At 36.7% G+C, this 24,613-nt stretch overlaps 1 protein-coding gene across 1 annotated transcript in view; it reads right to left on the bottom strand.

The window, feature by feature from the left end:
- KDM5A (lysine (K)-specific demethylase 5A) overlaps nucleotides 1-24,613 on the bottom strand; it is a 138,588-nt gene that overhangs the window by 108,291 nt on the left and 5,684 nt on the right. The window contains exons 3-5 of the mRNA XM_006891328.1: nucleotides 23,609-23,731; nucleotides 11,655-11,825; nucleotides 7,624-7,758 (exon numbers count right to left, since the gene is read on the bottom strand). Of these exons, the coding sequence (XP_006891390.1) occupies nucleotides 7,624-7,758; nucleotides 11,655-11,825; nucleotides 23,609-23,731 (429 nt within the window). The remainder of the gene's footprint in view (nucleotides 1-7,623; nucleotides 7,759-11,654; nucleotides 11,826-23,608; nucleotides 23,732-24,613) is intronic.

Genomic DNA, 24,613 nt, shown 5'->3' with positions numbered 1-24,613 from the left:
CTGGGAATATACCCTAAAGAGACCATAAACGACATCCAAGTAGATATATGCACACCCATGTTTATCGTGGCTTTGTTCACAATAGCAAGGAGTTGGAAACAACCTAAGTGCCCATCAATAAACGAATGGGTAGAGAAGCTGTGGTATATTCCCACAATGGAATACTATGCTGCATTGAAAAACGGGGAACTCACGCAATATTATTCAAAATGGGTGACCCTGGAGGGCATGATGCTCAGTGAAATTTCTCAGTCACAAAGGGACAAATGCTATATGGTGCCACTGTTGTAGAATGAGGCTGACATCGGGGTGGGGGTAAGCCTGAGAAAATAATGGATAAATTATGTTTACTGCACTGAAGCCAATGAGGGAGAGAACAGTTTAAAAATAATATATTTTAGGGCATTGTAATTTTCGTAAGAGTTTGGAAAGAGGGCTGCAGAGTGGAGTATACTCGGGGTGAGGGTGGAAGGGTGCGGGTGAATTGTATACCAATGAAGGAGTTTTTCTTTTGCTTTTAAAGAAGAGCAAACTGGGGGTAGAGGTGGGGTGGGTGGGGAGAAAAGTGCAACAATGAATGAATAGGAATCCACAATCTCTGTAAATGTTCACTGAAATTAATAATAATAAAAAAATAATAATCCTTCCATATAATAAAAGACTTCTCCAAAAGAGAACCTACAGACTAGGGGGGAGATTTTGGTAATGAAACATCTGAGAAGACATTTGTCTTTAAAACTTATCAAAAATGCCAGTACCTCAACAAGACAATCTAATTGCAAAATGAGCAGAGGAAAAAAAACAACACACTTCACCAAAGAAAACACACATGAAGAAATTATCAAGATCACTAGCTATTTAAGAGAGATACAAATCAAAACAACAAGATCTCATTTCTTCCTAGCAACAACAGCAAAGTTTAATAGGATAACAAACAACAAATGCTGGCCAACGTGTAGAGAAATTGGAACTCTCTTACACTGCTGGTGGAAATGTAAAATGGCACAACCAATGGAAAGTAGTATGGCAATTTGAAAATGGAAACAATTTGATCCAGCAGTCTCACTAGTAGGCATGTATTCTAAAGAAATACACAAACCAATCCATGCATGCTCTTGTTTACTGCAGCATTATTTACACTAGCAAATAGATGGAAACAACTAAGTGTTAATCAAAGGATGAATGATTCAAGAAACTATGGTACACTCACTCACACAACGGAGCACCATGCAACACTTAAGAATGATAAAAAATCCTAGAAATACTGCATAACAAAAAAGAATCTAGAGAAGAATATACTGAGTAAGTCAGTAAAAAACCAGTACTGTATAAAATCATGTTACAGGTAAGCTCCGGTGGCCTAGTGGCAAGAAGCTGCACGGCAATACCAGAGGTGAGTGGTTCAAATCTACCAGATGCTCTGCTGGAGACAGAGGAACAATCTCATCCTGTAACAGTCAGATTCGATTTGATGGTACAAACACACACACACACACACACACACACACACACACACACACATCACTATTTCAAAAACCTAAAAAAAAAGTTCACACACAGAATCATTCTAGGATGGTTACCATGGATGGGTGTTAAGGGAGAAAGTACTAAAAATTAATAAAAAGATAACAATCTTACAGAGGGTTGCACCACTAATCAGAAAGTGGTGCAGCTCTGGTAGCTTGAATCAGTGGCTGCAGGGGAGAAATTTGGGCTAAGTGAGTGAACGAGACACTTAAGAGACAGGAAAGGCAATATACAATAAGGAAAGATTAGACATCATAATTAATGTTATAAATAAAAACATGTATGAACGACTGAATAAAAACCCAATGATTTTGAAATTTCAAATCACAATAAAGTTTAAAAACTATGTTGTTAGCCTTATAAACATTACTATAAAAAACAAAAACAAATCATATTGTTTGCAAATACTGAATATAACATGGACTATGTCAGTCTGGAGACTAAGGTGCACCTGATTCAGGCCATGGTCTTTGAAATTACTTGCTATGCATCAGAAAGCTGGACAAAGACTAGGGATGACAGAAGAATTAATGCCTTTGAGCTGTGGTGCTGGAGAAGAGTACTGAATATACATACAATGGATAGCTAGGAAAACAAACAGGTTTGTCCTGGAGAGGGTGAGACAAGGCTGCTCCATGGAGGCAAGTATTCTGAAGCTTCTTCTGACATACTTTGGGCATGCTTCAAGGAGTGACCAGTCCCTGGAGAGGGACGTCATGCTTGGGAGGGTGGCAGCACGGCGCAAGAGAAGAAGACCCTCGAAGGGAAGGATTGACACACTGACTAGGGTAATGGGGGTTGTGTGTCAAAGACAATAAGACTGGTACAGGATAGGGCTGTTGTACATAGGGTCGCAAGTGACTCAACGGCACATAACAGCAACTATTAGAAAAAGGTACCAGTCTTAGAAGAAAAACTACCATCAAGTCCCTCAGAAGCAAAAATATTGAGAGGAAAATGGCCAAAGGGGAAAAAAATATCATGTTTGTATAAGGGAAACTCTCCATGAGATGAATCAATACAGTAATCCTCACAACGACCTTAAATTAAGCCTTCCAACGACCATGAAGATAGCACAAGACCAGGCAATGCTTTGTTCTGCCACACGTAAGGTAATCAAGAATTGGAGCCAACTTCCACTGCAGCTAACACATATGATGGTAGAATCTCTTAATTATTTAGTTCAAATAAACCCAAATCCAGTGCCATTGAGTAGATTATAACTCAGTGACTCTTCATCATGTTTCGGAAGCTATAAATCTTTCTGGCAGAAAACTGTCCATCTTTTTCCCTTAGAACAGCTAGTAGAATCAAACTGCTAGCCTTTTGGTTAGGTGCTCAGTATGGTATGCACTACATCACCAGAGCTCCGATTAATTTGATAGGGTCTAAAAATCCTATGTCCAGTCAAAGATGTGGAACTGATAATAAAAGGGCAGCTTCCTCAAAAAAATAAAAACTACTTCTATTCTACTAACTGTAACCTGTTTTTTAATAAGAAAATGCAATTAACATCAGCTGTTCAATAATATTCTTAAGAATTTGCCACCATAGGGCCTCCCCAGGAGGAGCTCTGGTGGCATAGTCCAGAAGAAGATGCCCTGCTGATGCAAAGGTGGCACCTCTCTGGAGGTTTAAATCCACCAGTGGCTCAGAAGGAGGAAGAGAGGCAATCTCCCAGCCTGTAATTCAGAGCCTCTGAAAACCAATGGAGGGTCAGCTATGAGTTGGTTCTGATTCAATAGCAAAGAGAAAGAGAGGGTCATGTGCTAGATCATCAAAGGATGACTTTTTAGTAAACAATAGATATATATGTAAAAAACTAGTAATTCTGGCTCCACCTGCACACAAAACAAAAAAATTCTATGTTAAGAACTGCCAAACAATCAACACATTTATACACTGGAATGAAGCCCATAGGCCAACATGATAATTTTTCCGCTTTGTAAAAAGAAAAGCAAGGGCAATGGAAAACCTGAGATGGGAAAAGAGTGATGACTGAACAGTGCTCGCTTCAGCTAACACTGGAATGATACACAGAAGATTAGCATGGCCTCTGCATAAGATGACATGAAAATTCATGAAGCATTCCATATTTTTTAAAAAAGAAAAAGAGTAATGGCTGAACAGTATGATAAACATAATGTCAAAAAAAATTTTAAAAATAAAAATAAAATTTAAAAAACATAATTAATGTCACTGAACTATGTATGTGAAGATTAATGAAATGTCAACTGCTTTGCTACATTTATAACTGTCACAACTAAAAACTTATTTTTAGAGTGAACTGTAATAAACATTATGAATAGTATGTTTATGTATGACCTAGAGGTTTTAATATCTATTGGTAGCTTTTGTCTGATCTAATTATTTGTTGGTTGCAAGCTTGGTGATTTTCTAATTCATAAATTCCTTCTCTATTTATTAACTGGTAATTTCGCATAAGAAGACCTTTTTCTTTCATTCATTTTCAAATGACATATATTTCCTACAGTCAAACAGGAGTCTCTGGATGCACAAATGATTATGCATTCAACTACTAACCAAAAAAGAAATGGTAGTATGAAGCTACACAGAGGTGACTCAGAAGAAAGGTCTGGCATGCTACATCCAAAGGACTGAAGCCATATGGAGCATGGAGTACAGTTCTACTCTGAAATGCACAAGGTTACACTAAGCCAGGATCAATTCAGCTTAGTTTGGGATTTTTTTGGATTAAAGTGCATATAACTCAAGTATAAATAATAAATTTTTATGAAAACATATAAACAGAGAGAGACATCACCAAACAAACACTAAATCGGCTGATTTTTTTTTTTTTTGGTACCGTCAAATCGTATCTGACAGGTACAGGAGGAGATTGCCCTCCTTCTCCAGCAGAGCATCTGGTGGATTCGAACCGCAAAGCTCTGGGATTGTAGTACAGCTTCTTGCCACTAGGCCACCAGAGCTCCCTTAAATCGGATGATTTTTTTAATGAAATCAAATCTATTATCATCTGAATTTTTAATTCCCATTGTTTTCACAGTACAACTGTTCCAAATTTGGCTAATGGGAACTAGTTCATATGTAATTCTAGCATGGTCCAATTCAGTTTTTAAGCATTTACCTCTAGTACAAAAAAGTTTCATCTTAGACCTGGAATAATCGATTTCTCTAAGGAGCTCTGGTTTATTCTGAGGGAAATACTACGCCAAAACCAACATCTTAGCATAAAGTGTGGTTGCTCTTACTGGCATATTATTGCTTCTAGATCTTTTTAGAGGTTAAGCTGGATTTAAAAAATAAATAAATAATTTCAAATTTCCAGTTCATCCTGGTTAATTCTGATCCTACAAGTTTCTCTCTCCTTTGGCCATCCCTAACATTCACCCTCCCTCTCTTATAGTGAAAGCGGTAGTTCTCAGTATCATTTTAGCGTGTCTGTTCATTTGCTCTATCCCACAAAACACTCAAAATAACCTCAGAATTATTACAATAGTAACAGTTTTAATAACAAAACTAGTAAATAGGCTTCTCTGTAATTTTTTTTGTTTCTCAGAATATGTCTGACCAACTCAAAAGAACACCACAAGGAATTTGAGGGGGGACACCAAAAGGAAATTTCATCACACACTAACAACTTGTTTAATTGGTAAAGCTTTTAGGCAGTTCTTCAGAGCTGAGTCATCACATCAGAGAATTAAATGTTTCAAGTCTAGAAAGAAAATGACCACTGCATTGTCAAAGATGATTAGAACCTCTGTGATGAACTCATACAAAAAGAAAGTCTCTTAATGGGAAAGGCAATAAAAAATAAGGACCTGGGTAGAAATTATAATTAATTACATTAATCAATGAAAATATTATTAAACATGTATGAACAATCCAATCAAATTATGTCATAAATAAAAATGCATTTAAATGAGAAAATCATATGGTTTATAAACTTTCAGATGAATAAATGAAAGGAAAAAGGGGTAGGGAGAAGTCTATAAATTATTGTATGAAAAATTAGCATGGTTTGTAAACCTTCACTCAAATAAAAAAGGGGATGAAATACCTTAATAATTTACAATGTTGGAGTTGTTTTTAGGTGCTTTCACCTCGACTATGACTCAGAGAGACCCTATGCATAACAGATCTGAATCTTGCCCTATCCTGCTTTTCTGACTTAATCATTGGCGACACACTTGAACCCTCACTGCAGTCACTGTATCAATCCATCTCTCTCTTTCGCTGACCCTCCACCTTTCCAAGCATGATGTCCCTTTCCAAGGAACAGCTCCCACTAACAACATGCCCAAAATATGTGAGGCAAAGCTTCACCATCCTTGCCTCTAAGAAGCACTCTGGTCCCACTTTCTCTAAGATATATCTGTTTGTTCTCTTGGCCATCCATGGGATAATCAGTGCTCTTCTCCAACACCACAACTCAAAAGTATCAATTCTTCTTCTGTCATCCTTAGTCACTGTCCAGCTCTCAGATGCATAGCAGGCAACTGGAAAGATCATGGCCTAAACCTTAGACTTTAAACTGACAGCACTGCACTTCAGAACTTTGGACAGGTCCCCAAGTGCAGACTTTCCCAGTGTAATACAGTTCCAGATCTCCTGGCTCTTGGTACTAAGGGTGTTGACTGTGGATACAAATGAGATTAAATCATCCACAATTTCAATCTTTTCTCCGTCTATCATGATGCTGCCTACTGATCCAGTGGTGAGGATTTGTTTCCATGACGTTGAGATGTAATCCGTATGTAATCCTTTAGGCTATAGTCTTTGATCATCTACAACAAGCACTGCAAGTCCTCCTCACTTTAAGCAAGCAAGGCTATGTCATCTGTGTAACACAGGTAGTTGATGAGCCTTCCTCCAATCTTGACGCCATTCCTTCATAAAATTCAGTTTCTTGAATGATCTGCACAGCATACAGACTGGATAGGTATGGGGTAAGGATATATCCCTGATGCACATCTTTCTTAACTTTAAACCATGTAGTATTCCCTTGCTCTGTTCATACAAAAGTTTCCTGGTCTAGGAATAAATTGCATTTAGGCACAATCAAGGGTTCGGGTATTTCCATTCTTCTCAGTAGTAGCCATAACCTTTTCTAATGACTTTCCATGAAATTCACAGGCTTATCCAGGACACCTAATACCTTTTTGCTATCAAAGTATATAAAAAGCTAAATTATTACTAAGAAAGTTATTCTGTAACCACAAAGTCAGAACAAGAAAAGCAGAAATGGCAGGAGGAAAAGATATGTCCTGAGCTCTAGAAAAGCAAGCTTCACTAACAATGCCACTGGCCTGTCCTTGAAGGGAGAGGTAACAGGACTCCTCCTCATTCAAGTCCAGTGTCCTTTATCTTAGACAACTATGTGCTTATTTCTGCTTCTCTTACTCTGCTTCTCTTACTCCTAGTTTTGATACAATTATTCACATCTTGTTAACACAGTATTTCTTCACGTGTCTTTAAGTCAATTACTAAGATTCAGCTAAGTTGCTATTGCTTAAATCCACTCATTGGTTGCTTAAAATAGGCTAAGGTTCTACGGGCATCTCCCTGTCCCAGTCTAGAGCCTTATACACATGTAGGTATACTCACACACACATCCTTCAAATACAATTCTTAAGACCACAAAGAAAAAGGAATAGGGGAAAAAAGAAAAGCAAATAAACTAAAACCACTCTTTCACTCTCATTTCTGCTAATCATCAAAATAAAATACTCAAAACTAGTCAGTTTATCTATGAAACTGGCTCTACAGTATGGAGTTACTTCATCTGTCTTTTCTGTCAAAAACTATTCAAAGGGGAGCTCTGGTGGCCTAGTGGCAAGAAGCTGCAACTACAATCCCAGAGGCTCACGGTTCGAATCCACCAGATGCTCTGCAGGGAAAAGGAGGGACACTCTCCTCCTGTACCAGTCAGATCTGATTTGACGGTACACTCACACAAAAATAAAAAAAAAATAAAAAAACTATTCAAAATTTAAAAGTTCAGAGGCAATGACAGAGATATGTGAACTGCCTCCCATGACCAGATAAACTATTCTGTATGGTCAATGTACATAGAACTCTTTTAAATTTTAAATGGCCCATGGACATTGATACCTGAGATTTGACACGTCTTGTTCTCTTCGGTAGAATGTTCATTCGGGTGCCAGGCTCTGGGGAAGCTTGGGTATCAGTGCCAAGAACCTCAGGCTCCACTTTTTCTTTAAGATCTAAATTGGGTATTTGTACACCCTAAAAGATCAGAGCACAGAAAGAGAGCAGATTCACTGATAAGGAGTCAGGTTTAAGAATCAATGGAGAAATAACAAATATCTAATAAGTTTCTAGAAATGCACAAAATCAGAAAGCAACTCTCCCCAAACAAATCTACAGATTCAAGGCAATCTACAGCAAAGTCCTAAAAGGTTTTTGTTGTTGAAATTAAATGATGACCTTAAAATTCAAATAGAAAAGTAGTTTTGAAAAAGAACAAGGACGGAGAACTTATTCTACTGGACACCACAATGTAGTATAAAGCTGCAGTAAGCAGGACTAACGTATAAATAGATAAATATAGAGATCAATAGAACAAAAGAGTCCAAAAATAAACCTATGAAAAAAAGGGGGAAAAAAAATTCAACTTCACTGTCTTCAAGTCAGAACCAACTCACAGCCAACCTTATGAGTTTTTAGGAGGCTGTAAATCCCACAGAAGATCGTCCATCTTTCTCCCTTGGAGCCTTGGGGGATTCAAAACTTCAAGATGCTGCTCTTGGGTTAATAGTGCAACACTCTACGGACTACACCACCAGAGCTCCCTGAGTGGTCAACTAATATTCAATAGGGAGTTCTGCAAGGAGATGGCACTAATAGCTGTAAGGCAACACTTGTCTGGCATTTCAGATTCACTGTTATGTGTCATCAAGTCACCTGTGACTCATAGCAATCGTATGTACAACAGCTCTGAAGCCTGCCCTGTCCTGAGCCAGTCTCACTGACTCCAATACACATATCCCCATTTTCCCAGTTACTATATCAATCATAATGTCCTTCTCCAAGGACCAGTCCCTCCTGGGCATGTGCCCAAAGTTTTTGAGACAGAGCTTCAAAATCCTAGCCTCCAAGAAGAAACCTGGTTTCACCCTCTCTCTCCAAGACAGACCTATTTGTTTTCTTGGAGGTTCATGGGATGTTCAAGACTCTTTTCCAGCACCACACGAATCTCTTTCAGTGCCACCGATTTAGTCAATGGAGGATTGGCAATGAGTCAGTTCCAACTCAATGACCATAATAAGCGAGTTTAAGATTTTCAACAGAAGTACTGAAACTAATTCTTTGGAAAAGGATTCTCTCTTCACCAATAGGTGTTAAAACAACCAGGTATGTTTAAGCCAAATCCACTGCAGCTGATCGTAATTCTAACCAATCCAATAGTACAAAGTAGAGTTGCCTCAGAGTTTCCCAAGACTATAATCTTTACAAGAAGCAGACTGTCATCTCTCTCTCCCATGAAGTAGTTGATCCGTTTGAAGTGCTGACAGGTAACACTTAACCAGTGTGACACGAAGGCTCCAAAATCCATTTCCACTGAGTGAATTTTGACCCATAGCAACGCTACAGAACAGAGCAGCACTGTTTCAAGGGTTCCCAACGCTGTAATCTTTACAGACACTGACTGCCATGTCTTTCTCCTAAGGAATGGCTGGTGGGTTCAAACCATCAACCTTTCAGTTAGTAGCTGAGTACTTAACCAATACACTAGCAAAGTTCCTTACAATGGATTATAACTGTTTAAGTCTTTATGTTTAAACATAGTGTGTGTTAAAGAAAGAAGTAAAATGAAAACATTTATAAATGGAAAAAAAAAGAAAATCTCTTCTAAGTGTCAAGTTAGGAAACTATTTCTTAGCTATGACATCAAAAACAAAAACCCCTTAAAAAAAACAAAAAAAAAACTTGGTCACACCAAAATTAGAAATTTTTTGCTCTTCCAAGTAGATATTCTTATGAAAATTAAAAGACAATACTACGACTAGAGGAAATATGTGCAAAATACTTATCTGGTAAAGGACTTGTATCCAAAATACAAAAGAACTCCTACAAGTATAAGGAAATAAGTATTCTAATTATTAAAAAAAGCTTTGAACAGACACTTCAAAGCAGACACACAAAGAGCTAATGGACACATGAAAAGATGGCACAGCATTAACCAAAACCAATTCAAACCAGTTGCCATCCAGCCAATTCTAAACCATGGCAACGCAGTTTGTGTCAGATGGGAACTAGGCTCTGCAGGGTTTCCAGTGGCTGCCTTTTCAGATTACCAGGAATTTCTTCCAATGTTTCTCTGGCTGTAAGTCAAGAATGTTAGCTGCTTGTACCACTCAGGGCCCTCACAATTTTATTAGCCAATATTAACATGCAAATTGACTGAAAGATAAACTGCCATTTAAAAAGCATCACTGTCGTGGAGTTGGAACCAACTCATGGGAAGCCCTCCAGTACGTTTCCAAGGCTATAAAAATCATACAGGAGGAAAGCCATACAGCCACTGGGAGATTCAAACCCCAGAGAGGTGTGGTCTTTGGATTTTCTATGCCACCAGAGCTCCCACCATAACCAATGTTGTTGTTTGTTTTGTACCTTCAAGTCAGATTCAACTCATAAATGATCCCCCGGCAGGTTTTCAGAGGCTATAAATCACACGAAACGAGACTATCCATCTTTCTCTCATGAAAAGCTGGTGAACTCAAACTGCTTGCCTTTGAAGTGGCAGTGCAACTCCTTATCATTAAGCAACCAGAGGTCCCTGTCATAGTCATCAAGGTGGCTAAAATAAAAAAAGACACAGAGAAGCTAGAAGCCTTATAATAAGAGCTTCTGTGGTACTTACAAGGGAGCTCTGGAAGCACAGCCCATAGTAAGATGCTCTACTAACCCAAAGGCCATGTTTCTCAATGATCTGAATCCACCAGCAGCTCTTAACAGAAAATGATGGGCAATCTCCCCCACTGCAAACTGCAGCCTTGGAAACCTTCTGGAGGGTCAGCTATGAGCCAGAAAAGCTCATGACTCTGAACTCCAGGACAAAGAGAAAGAGAGAAGCCTTATAGAATACTAATAGGAATGTAAAGTGATTTGGTCATTTTGGAAAAGTTTGATAATTTCTTAAAAAGCTAAACATAAACTTACCATATAACCACACAATTCCATTCTTAGGTACATTAGCCAAGAAAAATGAAAACGTATGTCCACACAAAGACCTAGCTACTTATAGAAGCATTCTTTATAGCCCTATGTATCACCTAATCAAAGAATAAGCAAAACATAGAATATCATGTGACAAAATATTCATGAATCATACAAAGGTGTGATGAACTAATACATGCTATAGAGCCTGGGTGCCCCTTGAGACAGTAAGTGAAGTAAGTCAAACACAAAGTTATATTGTCTGACTACTTTATATGAAATTTCAATAGAAAAAATAAAACCACAGAGACAGAAAGCAGATCAGGGTGGACTATGTTTGTAGGTAAGGGCAGGAATTAATTACAAATGAGCACAAGGGAAATATCAGAGTTGATGAAAGTATCCTAAAAATGAGTTTTTGCAATTGTGGGAGTGTTGCCTTCAAGTCAATTCCAAATCATGGTGACCCCATGTGTGCAGAACACAGCAGTAATCTCACAACTGTGAGTTTTTGGAAGCAAGATGTCTAGACTGTCTTCTGAGGTGCCATTGCTTAGATTAAAAATTCCACCTTTTTTTGCATCAGAACATAACTATTTGTGCCATCCACAGATTCCAACTGTTGCGTAATATATAAAGTTACTGAACTAGAATGGGTAAATTCTATGGTATGTAAATCATAGCTATGAAGCTCTTTTAAAAAAATTCATGAATCCAAGAAAAAGAACTTTTACTAAAAGCTTAAGTCATGAAGATTATTCTAAGTAAGAAAACATCCTTAACTACCTTTATCTTTCATAAACTATCAAAGAGAGATGGGACACTGCTTCCCTAAATTTTGGTACCTAGGGAATTCAATTCCATCATGCTTTGCATAGAGAGCTGCTAATGTGTCATGAAGACGATGGTGTGAAATTTCAAAATGGAAAATTCACTCCTAAGAAATGTATGTTTCTCACCATAAGGCTGACACCAGACTGGAAGAGTTCATATGGGTAGAGAATTCTTTCATAGTGTGACTTCAAAAGAGATCCAGTTCCTTTTCCTGGTAGATATCCTAAGCGGCTACCCACTTTAGACCACTTCTTCTCTTTGGTGACCATTTCAAAGCCTCCTTTGCTGGCAACAATCTGGTGAGGGGAAAAAGTATAAATTATTTAAGGAAAGAAGGATAAAAGGGTTCTCTATATATCACCTGCTAAATGTCATTCTTGATGGACAATATCCTCCTGTACAAGTCAGATCTGATGACGGTACACACAAAAAGTAATAAAAATACTCTGTAGATGTTCATTGAAATTAGTAATAATAATAATAATAATGGAATTTTTTTTAAAAGTAATAAAAATAATTTTTTTTTAAAGTTTATAAAAAAGAATGTCTTTAAGGCCTGTGTCAGGAAAAGGAAGTCTTACTCATAAACAGTGCCACCCAAAGGTAATAAAGGAGGTCAGAATTCCTTCCACTGTGGAAAGCTGGGCCACTTCAGTAGACAGTGTCACAGACGAGAGCCACAGACAGGCAAGGGAGTAGAGAGGAAGCTCCCATTCACTTGCTTTAAGTGTGGATCTGAAGGACACTTGGCCAAGGTGGCCCACATCAGGTCCTCGTGGCTGACAGGACTGATAGACCCCAGCTCCCAGCTGGAAACAAAGGAGGATGCTTCAATGATTCAGACCCTCCCAGAAGAGCCATGGGTGAGCATTAACATTACTGGTAAGTATATTCATTTTCTCTTGGACACAAGAGCCTATTATTTGGTACTAAAAGCCTTCTGGGATCCCAACTCTTCTCACTATTTCTTAGTTGTTGGAACTAACAGAAAACCTCATAAGCAGTTCCTTACTTCACTTCTGCCTTGCATGCGGACTTCTGAGCTGTAAAACAACCCAGTGGCAGATGAAATTTGGTTCAGGACTTAAGAACAATAACTGGCATAGTTGAGCCTCTACATCTTGTGGTTCCTAACCTTTATACTATAATAGAAAAAGTGCTAGTCAATAAGCCTTTTATTTTAAGAACTACCTTCCCTCTGTAACTTGATTTGTGCCACTGTTAGAACCTCTACTTGGAATATTATTGCTTTTAATTTTTGATTCATGTACTTTTAACTTGTTAGTTAAATCTGTATCTTCTAGCCTGCAACAGTTCCATGATATATGTTCAAAGATATGAACATGTATGGCTAAGCACAAGTGATAACAATGCATCTAAATTCCAAAATCAATCTCCATAATAGTCTATGTGTTTCCTATTGCCAAAAGGGCCCTTAGAGTAGTGAGAGAAGATCTTCGCCCTGAAACCTACAGCATCCCTTTTCAGCAGGAAATACATTGTCCTCTTTTCTTTATGAATCAAGGTGAACTCTCTCTCTCAGAGAGGAGTGATATAGGCAATGGCAAAGGACACAATGACAAAGGAGATTAATCAGACTGGTTTTGACAAGCACTGTGGCAATAGGACAATTAAAACGGACTTTCAAGGAAAAAAAGAGAGGAATGAACTGGGGGGAGGGTAGAGAAAACAGTGCAACAATGAATGATGGAAATACAAAATCTCTGTAAATGTTCATTAAAATAAAATAAAATTTAAGAAAAAAAAGAATGTCATTCTGAACTCTTAAGTTTCAAAGTTTCTTCGAAAAAGTATCTGACAAAACTGGGCTTTGTCAACATTTAAACTAAGAAACTGTAACTATCACTGGGGATTTTAATACTAAGGAGTTATAATACTATTGGGTCTACTTTCAAAGCAAAGATTCAAAATATTTAATGGTTTTGTATTTTGAACATTATTCTTTGAGAAAACGGAAAACCTGTACACTCTATATATTTAAGATGCTACAATCCTTCACAATGAAATAGGAGTAAAAATATAAACAAAACTAAATATGACAACAAAGACAAGTTATACAACTCAAAAGGAAAGAAAATTCTGAAATTAAAAACTTATGGAACTTAGGGGAGCTCTGGTGGCCTAGTGGCAAGAAGCTGCACTGCAAGCCCAGAGGCGCACGGTTCGAATTCACCAGATGCTCTGCCAGGAAAGGAGGGACAATCTCCTCCTGTACCAGTCCGATCCAATTTGACGGTACACACACACACAAACACAAATTTAAAAAACCCAAAACTTATGGAACTTAACCAAAATATTAAGCTGAGAATGAATTCAAAGGATAGTTCTGAGTAAGAAGTCAGGATTTTTCAAAAGGAAAATCTTTACCCCCTGCCGACCAAACTGTTCAGCTCTGCAAATGCATCTCTGCCCATCCTCACCCTTCTGTCCCCAACCCTCACCTCCTTGTACCCTCAATATGTTTTTCCCAATAAAAGGAAAAAAAAAAAGGAAAATCTTTATTCAGAAGATTATGAAAGAATGATGGGGAAAGATCAGATTACATGTAGGAAACAGATAACAGATTTCCTAGAACATAATATAGAGGCTATTATGGTATGTTAGTATTAAGGTTATGCTTTAAATCACCCAACTTAGTTGAATGTTCATGTCAAATGAGGCACTGAATAAAACATATATGTATCGAAAGGTTCTCTATCTTCCAGAATCTAACACTATACACTTCTCACATTGTGAAATAGACCATTTTCAGTTTCACTGAACACTGAGTTTAAAGAGGACTATAACACAATAAGCAAATGTTATCCTTGAGCATATACTGCTGTATTTTACTTATTAAAAATCTGTTACTTAATAATTGTATGTCCCTGGATAAGTTAAATAATGTGTGTTTCAGTAAACTCATTGCTATTAAAATGGGAAAAACAGTAATCCTATTACGCAGCTGTTCAGAGGATAACTAAAATAAAACATGAAAAGCACCAAGACAAAGTACACATTGCATTTTAAATGGATATGTGTGGGTAGGTGGTGGGTGTACATGCTTACAAATAAATGTGCTCAACTTCTGAGTTCTAGAATGCTATTATAAACAATGATGAACCTATAGCTACAGCACAATTTTCCTCCAGTTGTTGTTGTGTGCTGTTGAGTCAGAAGCAACTCATGTTTGACCATCCAGCAGGTTTTCAGAGGGAGTAAACTGCACCAAAGGAGTCTGCTCATCCTTCTCTTGTGGAGCACAAACCACCTGCTTCTGTGATTACAATGCAGCTTCTTAGAGGACTATCTAAAACACTGGCAGAAACACCTAAATTCATGTGTGCAAAAGATGAGCACATCAATTTTTAAGTTCATCCTATCACATACTGAGAATGCCCTCTGCTGAAAAAAAAAGGGCTAAATCATTATAAAAAGAAAAAAATATTTTAAAATAGATCTTGTAGAGGAAGGCACAGTGAGGGCAATTTAGGCAGAGGGCTCTCTAGAAGCAAATAGCTGGGTGTTTGGAGCATTTTAATTTAACAAGAATTTCTCTAGTGCTTGTATTTTCCTAATTATTGTTCTAGAAGTTTGGGATACACTGTTGACTAAAACAAAGATTTTGATCTAGTAGTCTAACGGCCCTGGTCGCAGAGTTATGTGTTGGACTGTTAACCAAAAGGTCAGCTGTTCAAATTCACCAGTCACACCATAGCAGATCAATGAGACAGTCTCCCTCATCAAGTTTTACAGCCTTGGAAACTCAATGGGGCTTCTATTTCCCCTTTAAGGCAGACAGAGTTCCTATAATGGTAAGGGGAAAATTTGGTAATAGAGTGGTGATGGTTGCACAACATAATGAATTTAACTGAGCTGCACACTGAAAATTATTCACAAAAAGGGCAGGAAGGCAAAAGGAAATTTTGTGCAGTCTCAATTTTTTACTATAGTAGAAGTTACATTTAACAAAACTCATCAAAGTTTATACCAAGAAAAGGAGAATTTTAATGCTGTATATTAGAGTTCAAAAATTCAGATTAGAAGTTTTTAAGAAAAGTATTTACAACAGCAAATGCTTTTTTAATACATACTTCACAACTTAAAAAAAAATTTTTTTTTCTAATAATTTTTAAAGTAACCAAATGACAAAGAAGACAGTGTGGCTACAGCAGAGTAAAGAGAAGGGGGTAGGGAAGAGAAATAAAGACTCCAAAAAGACTTAAGAAACAAAAGGAAGAGTAACTAAAACTATGAATAACAGTGTAGTAGAAAAAGAAATTAGCTGATAAGCCATTTATTATATAAGCAGATTAAATAGAAGAGGCTCTAAACTAGTAAGGAAATAATAGTATCAGCCTAGAATATAACAACCAATAAATAACAATGCAAATAGAGAAAAAGTAGTGGGAAAAGTTGTGAAAGAATTGAGACAAGGGAAACTAAAACAAGACAGACTCACAAACAGACTGAATTATGTAGACACAACCATGCTTGCTGAAACAGTCTTCAATAAGGATTATATAAATGAAAAACAAATATAACTGAACCAATAAGCAACATCAGAACAAATGAAGAAAAGACTGAAATTGTCAAAATTTCATTTTACTTGGACCCATAATTAACACCAAGGGAAGCAACAGTCAAGGAAACAAAAATGTGATTAGCTTCATATGGAGGTCTCCACTCTTGATCCTCAAACCTACACACAGTAATCAAAAGAGATTGGTACTAGTACAGAGACAGGTACAAAGATCAACATAATAGAACTGAGAACCCAGAAATAAATTCATCCACCTATAGACAACTGATCTTTGAGAGATGAAATCCATCAAGGAGGGGAATGCAGTTTCTTTAACAAATGGTACAGGCAAAACTGGGTATCTATTTGAAGAAAACTGAAACAAGATACATACTTCACACTATATACAAAAACTAACTCAAAATGGAGCAAGGATCTCAACATAAAACTGTAAAGATTATCAAAGAAAAAGGTGAAGCAAACTTAAGAACACTATATTTATGGCTTAACTAGACTATCAAATATAACTGAAAAGGTACAATCAACAGAGGATAAACTAGATGACTGGGACCCTAAAATGAAATGTTTGCATGCATCAAGAGTCAAAAAAGAAGAGTCTGGAATGAGGGTTGCAGAGTGGAGTATACTCGGGGTGTGGATAGGGGTGTGGGTGTGCGGGGGGACTGTATACCAATGAAGGAGTTTTTCTTTTGCTTTTCAAGAAGAGCGAACTGGGGGTAGGGGTGGGGTGGGTGGGGAGAAAAGTGCAACAATGAATGAATGGCAATCCAAAATCTCTGTAGATGTTCACTGAAATTAATACTTTAAAAAAAAAGGAAAAAAAGAGTCAAAAAAGAACCAACCTAAAGACTGGGGAAAAAAATATTCAGCAATGTGATATAGCTTACAAGGGACTCATCTCTAATCAACACCTCAATAGAAATACAACTCAATCATGAAACAGATGAAAGACATACAAAGACAATTCACCAAAGATGACACTTAGATGGCCAAAATACACAAGAAGAAACAAACACTAAAATTCAGCAGCTATTCAAACAACTCATTGCTGTTGATTAAGAGATGGTTATAACAGTTGACCTCTACCAGTGGCTTTTCAGAGACTATAAATCACATGGAAAAGTTCCCATTTTTCTCCTAAGGAGCACATATGTGGTAGATTCAAACTTTCAGCCATTGTTGTTTCGTGACATCAAGTATGACTCACAATGACCTTCTGAACAACATATCTGAACCCTGTCATATCCTGTGCCATCTTCAACACCTCTGACATATTTGAACCCATTGCTACAGTCACTGTCAATTCACCTCATTAGGGGTCTTCCTCTTTTCCCCTGATCCTCCATCTTTGCAAGAACTATGTCCCTTTCCAAGGAACAACCTCTTCTAGCAACATGTCCAAGTATGAAAGATAGAGCTTTGCCTCCAACATGCACTCTTGTTGTACCTTTTCCAAGATATATGTTTGTTCTTTTGGCAGTCCATGGGATAGTCAGTACTGTGGTACTTTTCTGCAACACCACTGTTCAGCAGGCTGATGAGTAATATCTAGGAGTTGTACAGCTACAGAAATGAGGCTGTATGAGTCCTAAGACACGTCTGATTCTTGCAATAAAATTCTGTCTATTTAACCAGGGTGGGGGTGGGAAGCAGAGGCGTGAGGATGGGCGAGGGGGAAAGGGTGTTAATCAATAGGGTCGCACAATTTGATGAGTGGAGTTGGGGTAAAGGAAATGGGAGAGATCTGGTATGAAAAACAATGGATTTGAACTTTGTAAATAAACCAGTATAAGATTATTTAAAAAAAAAAATTTTAAAAAAGTTTTTTTGGAGCAGTTCTAACAGTGGACTTGCCCAGTGCAATACATCTTCTGATCTCTTGACTGCTAGTACCAAAAGCAATGATTGTTGATCTACGATGAAATCATTGATAACTTCAATCATTTCTCTATCATGATACTGTCTATTGATCCGTTATGTAGGACCCTGTTTTCTTGATAAGCAGTAATCTGTACTGAAAGCTATTATGACATAATAATTACGATATAATTAACTTAAAATTATGTTATAATACAAAATATCTATGAATGATTGAATGAAAAACCAAAATAATTTGTAAACTTTGTCAAATAAAAAAATGATCAAAAGATATAATGCACTGGGCAAATCTGTTATCAAGGATCTCTTTACAGTGCTAAAGAGTAAGGATGCCAGTTTGAAAACTAATGTGTGCCTAACACAAATGATGGTATTTTCAATCACTTCACATGCCTATGAACATTGTATAAAAAGGAAAGTAAAAAATTGGTAACTCTGAATTGTAGTGATGACCAAGAACATTGACTATACTATGCCAAAAAAACAAACACATTCGTCTAAAAAGAGCAGCCAGAGTAGTCCTTAGAAGCAACACTTTTTCTTACAACTCTGGGCATGTTATCAGGAAGGGCCAGCCCTTGCAAAAGAACAGTAAGCTTTAAAGTAGAGGATCAGCAGAGAGAAGACCTACAACAAGATGAACTGACCAAGTGACTGTAACAATGGGCTGAAGCAAATCAGATTGTGAGGACAGTGAAGGATCTGGCAAGCCTTTGAGCTGTTGTACACAGGATCACTGAGAGCTCTAGCTGACTGGATGGTACCTAACAGCAACAAGAAAGACGTGTATCCCTGTGAAATCACAAGTGGTTAAACCCCAGGTATTCAAATAAAAAGAAAGTCACATACAAAGAATAACATCATTCTCAACAGCAACACTGGAAGACAGATTACAATGGAGTAAAAACTGGAAGACAGATTACAATGGAGTAAAACTTGTAAAATATTCAAGTATAATGATTTACAATTTAGACTTCCATATTCCACCAAGGATCCCAACAGCACAATGGTTAAGTGCTCAACTACTAACTATAGGTTGGCAATTGAAAGGCATTAACTGTTCTGTGAGTGAAAGATGTGATAGTAGTTTCCAACACTCAAACTTACTGTAAATTCCAACTGCGGGGAACTGCCCACCTTCTTCTATGGAGCTGTGGGTGCCTCCAAACTGCCAGACACATAGCCTTCTGCATTAGCAGCACAACTCACTAGGAACTCTGCCACCAGAGCTCCTCTAATAAAGATTACAGTCTTGGAAACCATTTGCGCAGTTTTAGTCTGTTTTTTAAGGTTGGCATGATTTTGTTGGCACTTATCAACTTGTTCATAAATGGTTTAGTTTGAAAATCCTGTCAAACTACTGATAAACTATAAGGATACAATGAAGACATTGTTAGACAAGCAACATCCTAAAAAAAATGTATATCCCATTTACCTTCTTACTGAGGAAACTCATGGAGGAAATGATCCACCAAAATAATGGAGTAAGCCAAGTAAAAGGCAGACCTACAGCAAGAACAGAGACAAAAGGAATTCCCAGATTGACAGTTGTAAAAGAAAATCCAAGTTGACAGCTGACCTCAAAAAGTAACAGCCTTGTTTGGAGCAGGGATGAGAACTCCACAATGAGTATCTCAAAAAAAGGAAAAGAAATTGCAAGACTACCCCATAAGAAGAAACATACTAAAAGATTTCTACTTTTGCTGGGAAGTTTGAAAAAAATTTTGATGATTACTAAATTTTGGAAAAAAGGAGGAGCAATTACTATCACTAAGGAAAAGAAAAACTAGTACAAGAAAATAGAATCACAGCACACTACAAGGCTCAGGGACAAATTATATCTAGTAGTCAGAGCAGTAATTCTTGGTTAGTGGAAAATTCTATATATAAGAAAACAAACAAAATGAAATACAGGGGATATTTAAATTTCTCATACTCCTTAATTTCTTATACTCCTTCCCAATCATTAATTATAAAAAACCAATTTAAACATTTTTAAAAAAGAGAAGCACACTAGCATATTACTTGCATATTTGAAGATCAAAACCAGAAACAGAGTGAGCTCTGGTGGCTTACTGGCAAGAAGCTACACTGCAATCACAGAGGTACATGGTTCAAATCTACCAGATGCTCTGCTGAAGAAGGGACAATCTCCTTCTGTACCAGTCAGATCTGATTTGATGGTACACACACAAAAATCATAAAAAAAAAAACCAAAAACCCAGAAACAGATTGTTGTTGTTATAATTATTGTTATTACATGCTATCAAATCCACTGTGACTCATTATGACCCTGTGAACAACAGATCTGAACTTGACCCTATCTTGTGCCATCCTCAGCAAATTTAACACAAAAAAGTTGTAAAAACTACTAGTTGGAGAAATTGGAATATAAATGAGAATGTTGTTTTTTTATTTTGGGCCTAATTTTTTTTTTAAATGTATTCTGCTAGGGGGTGGGCAGTTATTTTTAAAAAGAAAGGATTAACAGTATTTCTTGCTGAAGTGGTTATAAACAGAATTTGCTCATGTAATATGTCACTAAATTGTAGACATTTCAAGTAACACTTTCTATCAAAAATAATTACTAGGGAGAAAGATGAAGGCATTTAATCAAAACAAGAAGCCATCACACTGACAATTTAATGACTCAGGAGACTGAAAATGTGCTTCCCATTAGAAAGTAGCATTTCATGTTTCAAACTCATGTCTATAAAAAACAAACTCAACAGATGTCATTTAGATGTAATCATAAAATAATCTTTTTTCTAGAAGAGCATATCTAATAACTTTAAAATATGAGAACTTTTCTAATTTTCTACAGTCATCAGTCTGAGTCTCTAAAAAGAAAAATATTATGCTAATGAAACAATCATCCAATGACAGCAGTCCGAATACTGGTTGCCTTTTAATGGGAAAATTCCGTCTGGGAAGGGGATAAAGAAACTGGCTAGGGTGTTCCTAAGTGAAAGTTCTGCATCTTCATATGAATGGTGATTATACAGGCAGTTACATATAGAAATATTTATCTAACTCTGCATTTAAGACTCAAGCACTGCACTGCTACTACTCAATGCTACAGCAGGGATAAAGTCCATTAAAGTAATAAGAATGGCAGCCCCTCCTTAAATAATGACATTTAAGGAACATAAACCTTAATTAAAATTACTATAAATCATGTCTGCTTTTTACCTTTACTCTTCAGTGTTTACAGGCATTTTTACACATTAGGGAAAAGAGATGCCCCAAGGAAAGTAAAAATGCACAAAAGATAAAAACCAGTAAACCTCTCACAATGTTAATTAAAGAATATTTTCAGTAAGTATTTAAACAAGGTATAATTTCAGTAGTTGTTCTTATGTGCTGTCAAGTCAGAAGTGACTCACAGTTGACCTCCTAGAAGCTTTTCAGAAGCAGTAAATTGCATGGGAGGAGACTGCCCATCTTTCTCTCATGGAGCAGCTTTGTATTTGAACTGCCTTTGGGTTGGCAGCACAGCTGCTTACCACTAAGCTATCAGTTGTAGTGGTGTACTGCTGAATCAGAACCAAAGCACAGGTGACCCTCCAGTGAGTTTTCAAAGGAAAAGTTTTCATGTAAACAGACTGCCTATTTTTCTCCTGTGGAGCAGCTGGTCAGTTTGAACCACATAACTTTGTGGTGGCAGGGTGATTCCTTACCAGTAAGCTGCCAGCACTCTCTAAGCCATCAGAACCCCCTATAATTTTAGTAGGACTCTTACAGTAAATAGGAAAGTTGATATGATTTAAAGGTAAATATTACTGGAAATAAACTATGAAAAGGTACTTTAATTACTTCTATAGCATGTGCCTAATTCTTAAATCTATGTAAGAAGCCAGGAATGTAATCTGATTTTCTATTGGATTAAACTTAATGTTTACCTTCAAATTAGAAAAGTTTTTAATTGGAAAAAAAAAAGCTTCCATTTAATAGAGTATCTGCTCATACGTTTTTAATCTATTTATTCCATAGAGTACTAGTAAAAAATAAACCTAACCTATGCTGATCAAACTTTTGCCGAGAACTGCAATATTTTTTATTAATAAAAAATGACTTTTTTCAAATACTTTCACATTAGTTACATAATTAAAATACATGCAAAACTGTTAAGTATCAGGTAGCAAAAAGTAACAGTAATTTTAAACGAAAAACGTCAAAAAGAATTCTTAAAATTTTATCCTAGTATTTCTCTATAAAATGGCACAAACTCATCCTTAAAACATATTATCATTTTCTCATTTGTATAACAGATTTTAACATAACTCCACCAGATAATTTTTGACTCAGAGCTTAATTATTGACATCCACAATGTGACTGATTACAAGTGAATGCTATACTTCTCAGAATTTCTGGTGAGAAAATTCTTAACATGATAGTAACTTTTACATTAAGACAGTGAATTTAAATATTATTCTCACAATTTTCCTTTAAAGTGTGGTCTCCCCCAAAATTAACTATGCAATTTAAGGAAATGTTTATTTCAAAATAATGCATGAGTTAACAGTATACAAAATGGCAAAAAATTAAAAAGTTTCACCAAATTCCTGAAATTGTCTTCACTGCTAGTCAAAACCATCACAGATTTTTAATACTACATTACGAAACCTGTTTCAAGGTTGCTGTGTTATTGTTAAGGGCATTCAAGTCGACCCATAGCGACCCTTGAATGAAAGACCTGAACACTTTAATCATTTCTCCAAGTTCATAGTTTCTGGAGGCAAGCTATTTCGGAACTGGATGCCACTCCTGGTTCCAAGCTTGTTTTGATCGGGGAGCTCCACCAAACACTATCCACCATGGTAACCATTATCTCATATGACACATCAGTGTCACAGTGTTGAGTATCACAGCCACCACGAATTATCTCTGTACAGACCAGTGCTATACCACTTAGAAGAATGTGTGACCAAAAGCAATTAAAACCAGTTCATCGTTTCTCCAAGTTCATAGAGTTTCCAGAGACAAACTATTTCGGAAATGGATGCCACTCCTTCTTCCAAGCTTATTTTAATCGGGGAGTTCCACTGTTATAATCCTCTTTGCTGCAGGAGTGGGGGGATTTCTATTGTTCTTTCTTATGAGAGAATGTTATAAAAAGTTAACCACAAGCTTGAGCAAAATTAAGTTTCAAACTCTTCACACTTAAATTTTCATTCTACTAGATAGTGCTGGCCTCTCAACATTAACATTATTTACAGGTATTATTAAACATTTTTATGTTACCACATGTGTGAAAAACTTACCAAGTTTTTAATTAAGTAGAACTCTCAACATTAACACTATTTACAGGTATTATTAAACGTTTTTATGTTACCACACGTGTGAAAAACTTACCAAGTTTTTAATTAAGTAGAACTTAACACGACAAGCTCAACCTAGGATATTTTACACACAATATAAGATCCTATTAACAGGTTTGTGTCACTTCTTTTGCATATTATCAAAGAGCCTAACTAATCAGACTGGGTTATTAAATATTAATCACACACCAAGTTATAAAATATTTTTAAAGATAACTTTGAGATCTGTCATTTCCATTTAATCATGCTTGGATTTCATTGCTAAATATTATAATGCATACAAAATAATGTTTCCCACCAACATCATCTGATTTTGATTTCTAAATCAAGTCTTACCTTGCTCAAAGCATATAGATCCAGGATTTTTCTCTCCACTATCGGAATTTTCAAAGTAGATCCTTGAAGTTCCCAAAATTTGGCTAGTTGATCCAAGAAGTCCAATCGTACTCTAGTCATTGCCTAAAATTATTTATGTAAAGATTACCAGATATATCAATTAAATTAAGTTCGAAAAGAAATTAATTCTGCATAAGTGCCAGAACACTTCAACACCCTCCCAAGATCACATCCTGCCACATCTATACAGGCTTCAACTGGATCTAGTAATATGATATTCATTATGTTTGATTTGCTATTAGAGGTATAATACTAAATTGTCAGTTTGCTGTATTTGGGGAATATACTTTTCCAATTAGTACAGCATTTATCTGTCAGTTTGCTGCACCGAGTTAACTTGTGGGTTGCTATGATGCTGAAAGCTATGCCACCAGTGTGTCAAATGCCACTATACTTGGAAAGGTGGAGCTGGCAAAAGAGAAGAAGATCCTCATCAAGGTGGACTGACAAAGAAACTGCTGCAATAGGCTCAAATATGTCATGAAGTGTGAAGATGACACAGGATAGGTCAGGGTTCAGATTTGTTATTTAAAGGGTCACTATGGGTCATACTGGACTCAATGGCACATAACACCACCACCACAATGTCAATGTCTTTCAAGAAATTTATTACTGCTTAGCCCAATACTGCAAAAGAAAGCAACAATGAGGCAAAAAGTGCTTATCTTTACAAAAAACTGTAATAAAAACTGTCAGTCTCTAAGCATTGTCATTTCAACTATAAATATACATACATCTGCTCATACATACATCAACTCTATCTCACAGATGTTAAGATTCTTCATAAAGTAATTAAAGAAATAAAGAAAAACAATGCAAACTTTTTTTTTTTAATGTTTGTTGGAGCTCCAGTTTAAGACAGGTTTGGAAGCAGGAGTGGAATCCAATGCCTGAATAGCATTCCTCTGGAAAGTCTGTGAACTTTGATAAATGCTGATGGTTGTG

The sequence above is a fragment of the Elephantulus edwardii genome, unplaced genomic scaffold (assembly GCF_000299155.1).
Source record: "Elephantulus edwardii isolate Elephantulus edwardi_28Jun2011 unplaced genomic scaffold, EleEdw1.0 scaffold00096, whole genome shotgun sequence".
Taxonomy (NCBI): domain Eukaryota; kingdom Metazoa; phylum Chordata; class Mammalia; order Macroscelidea; family Macroscelididae; genus Elephantulus; species Elephantulus edwardii.
This window is presented reverse-complemented; position numbering and strand designations above follow the sequence as displayed.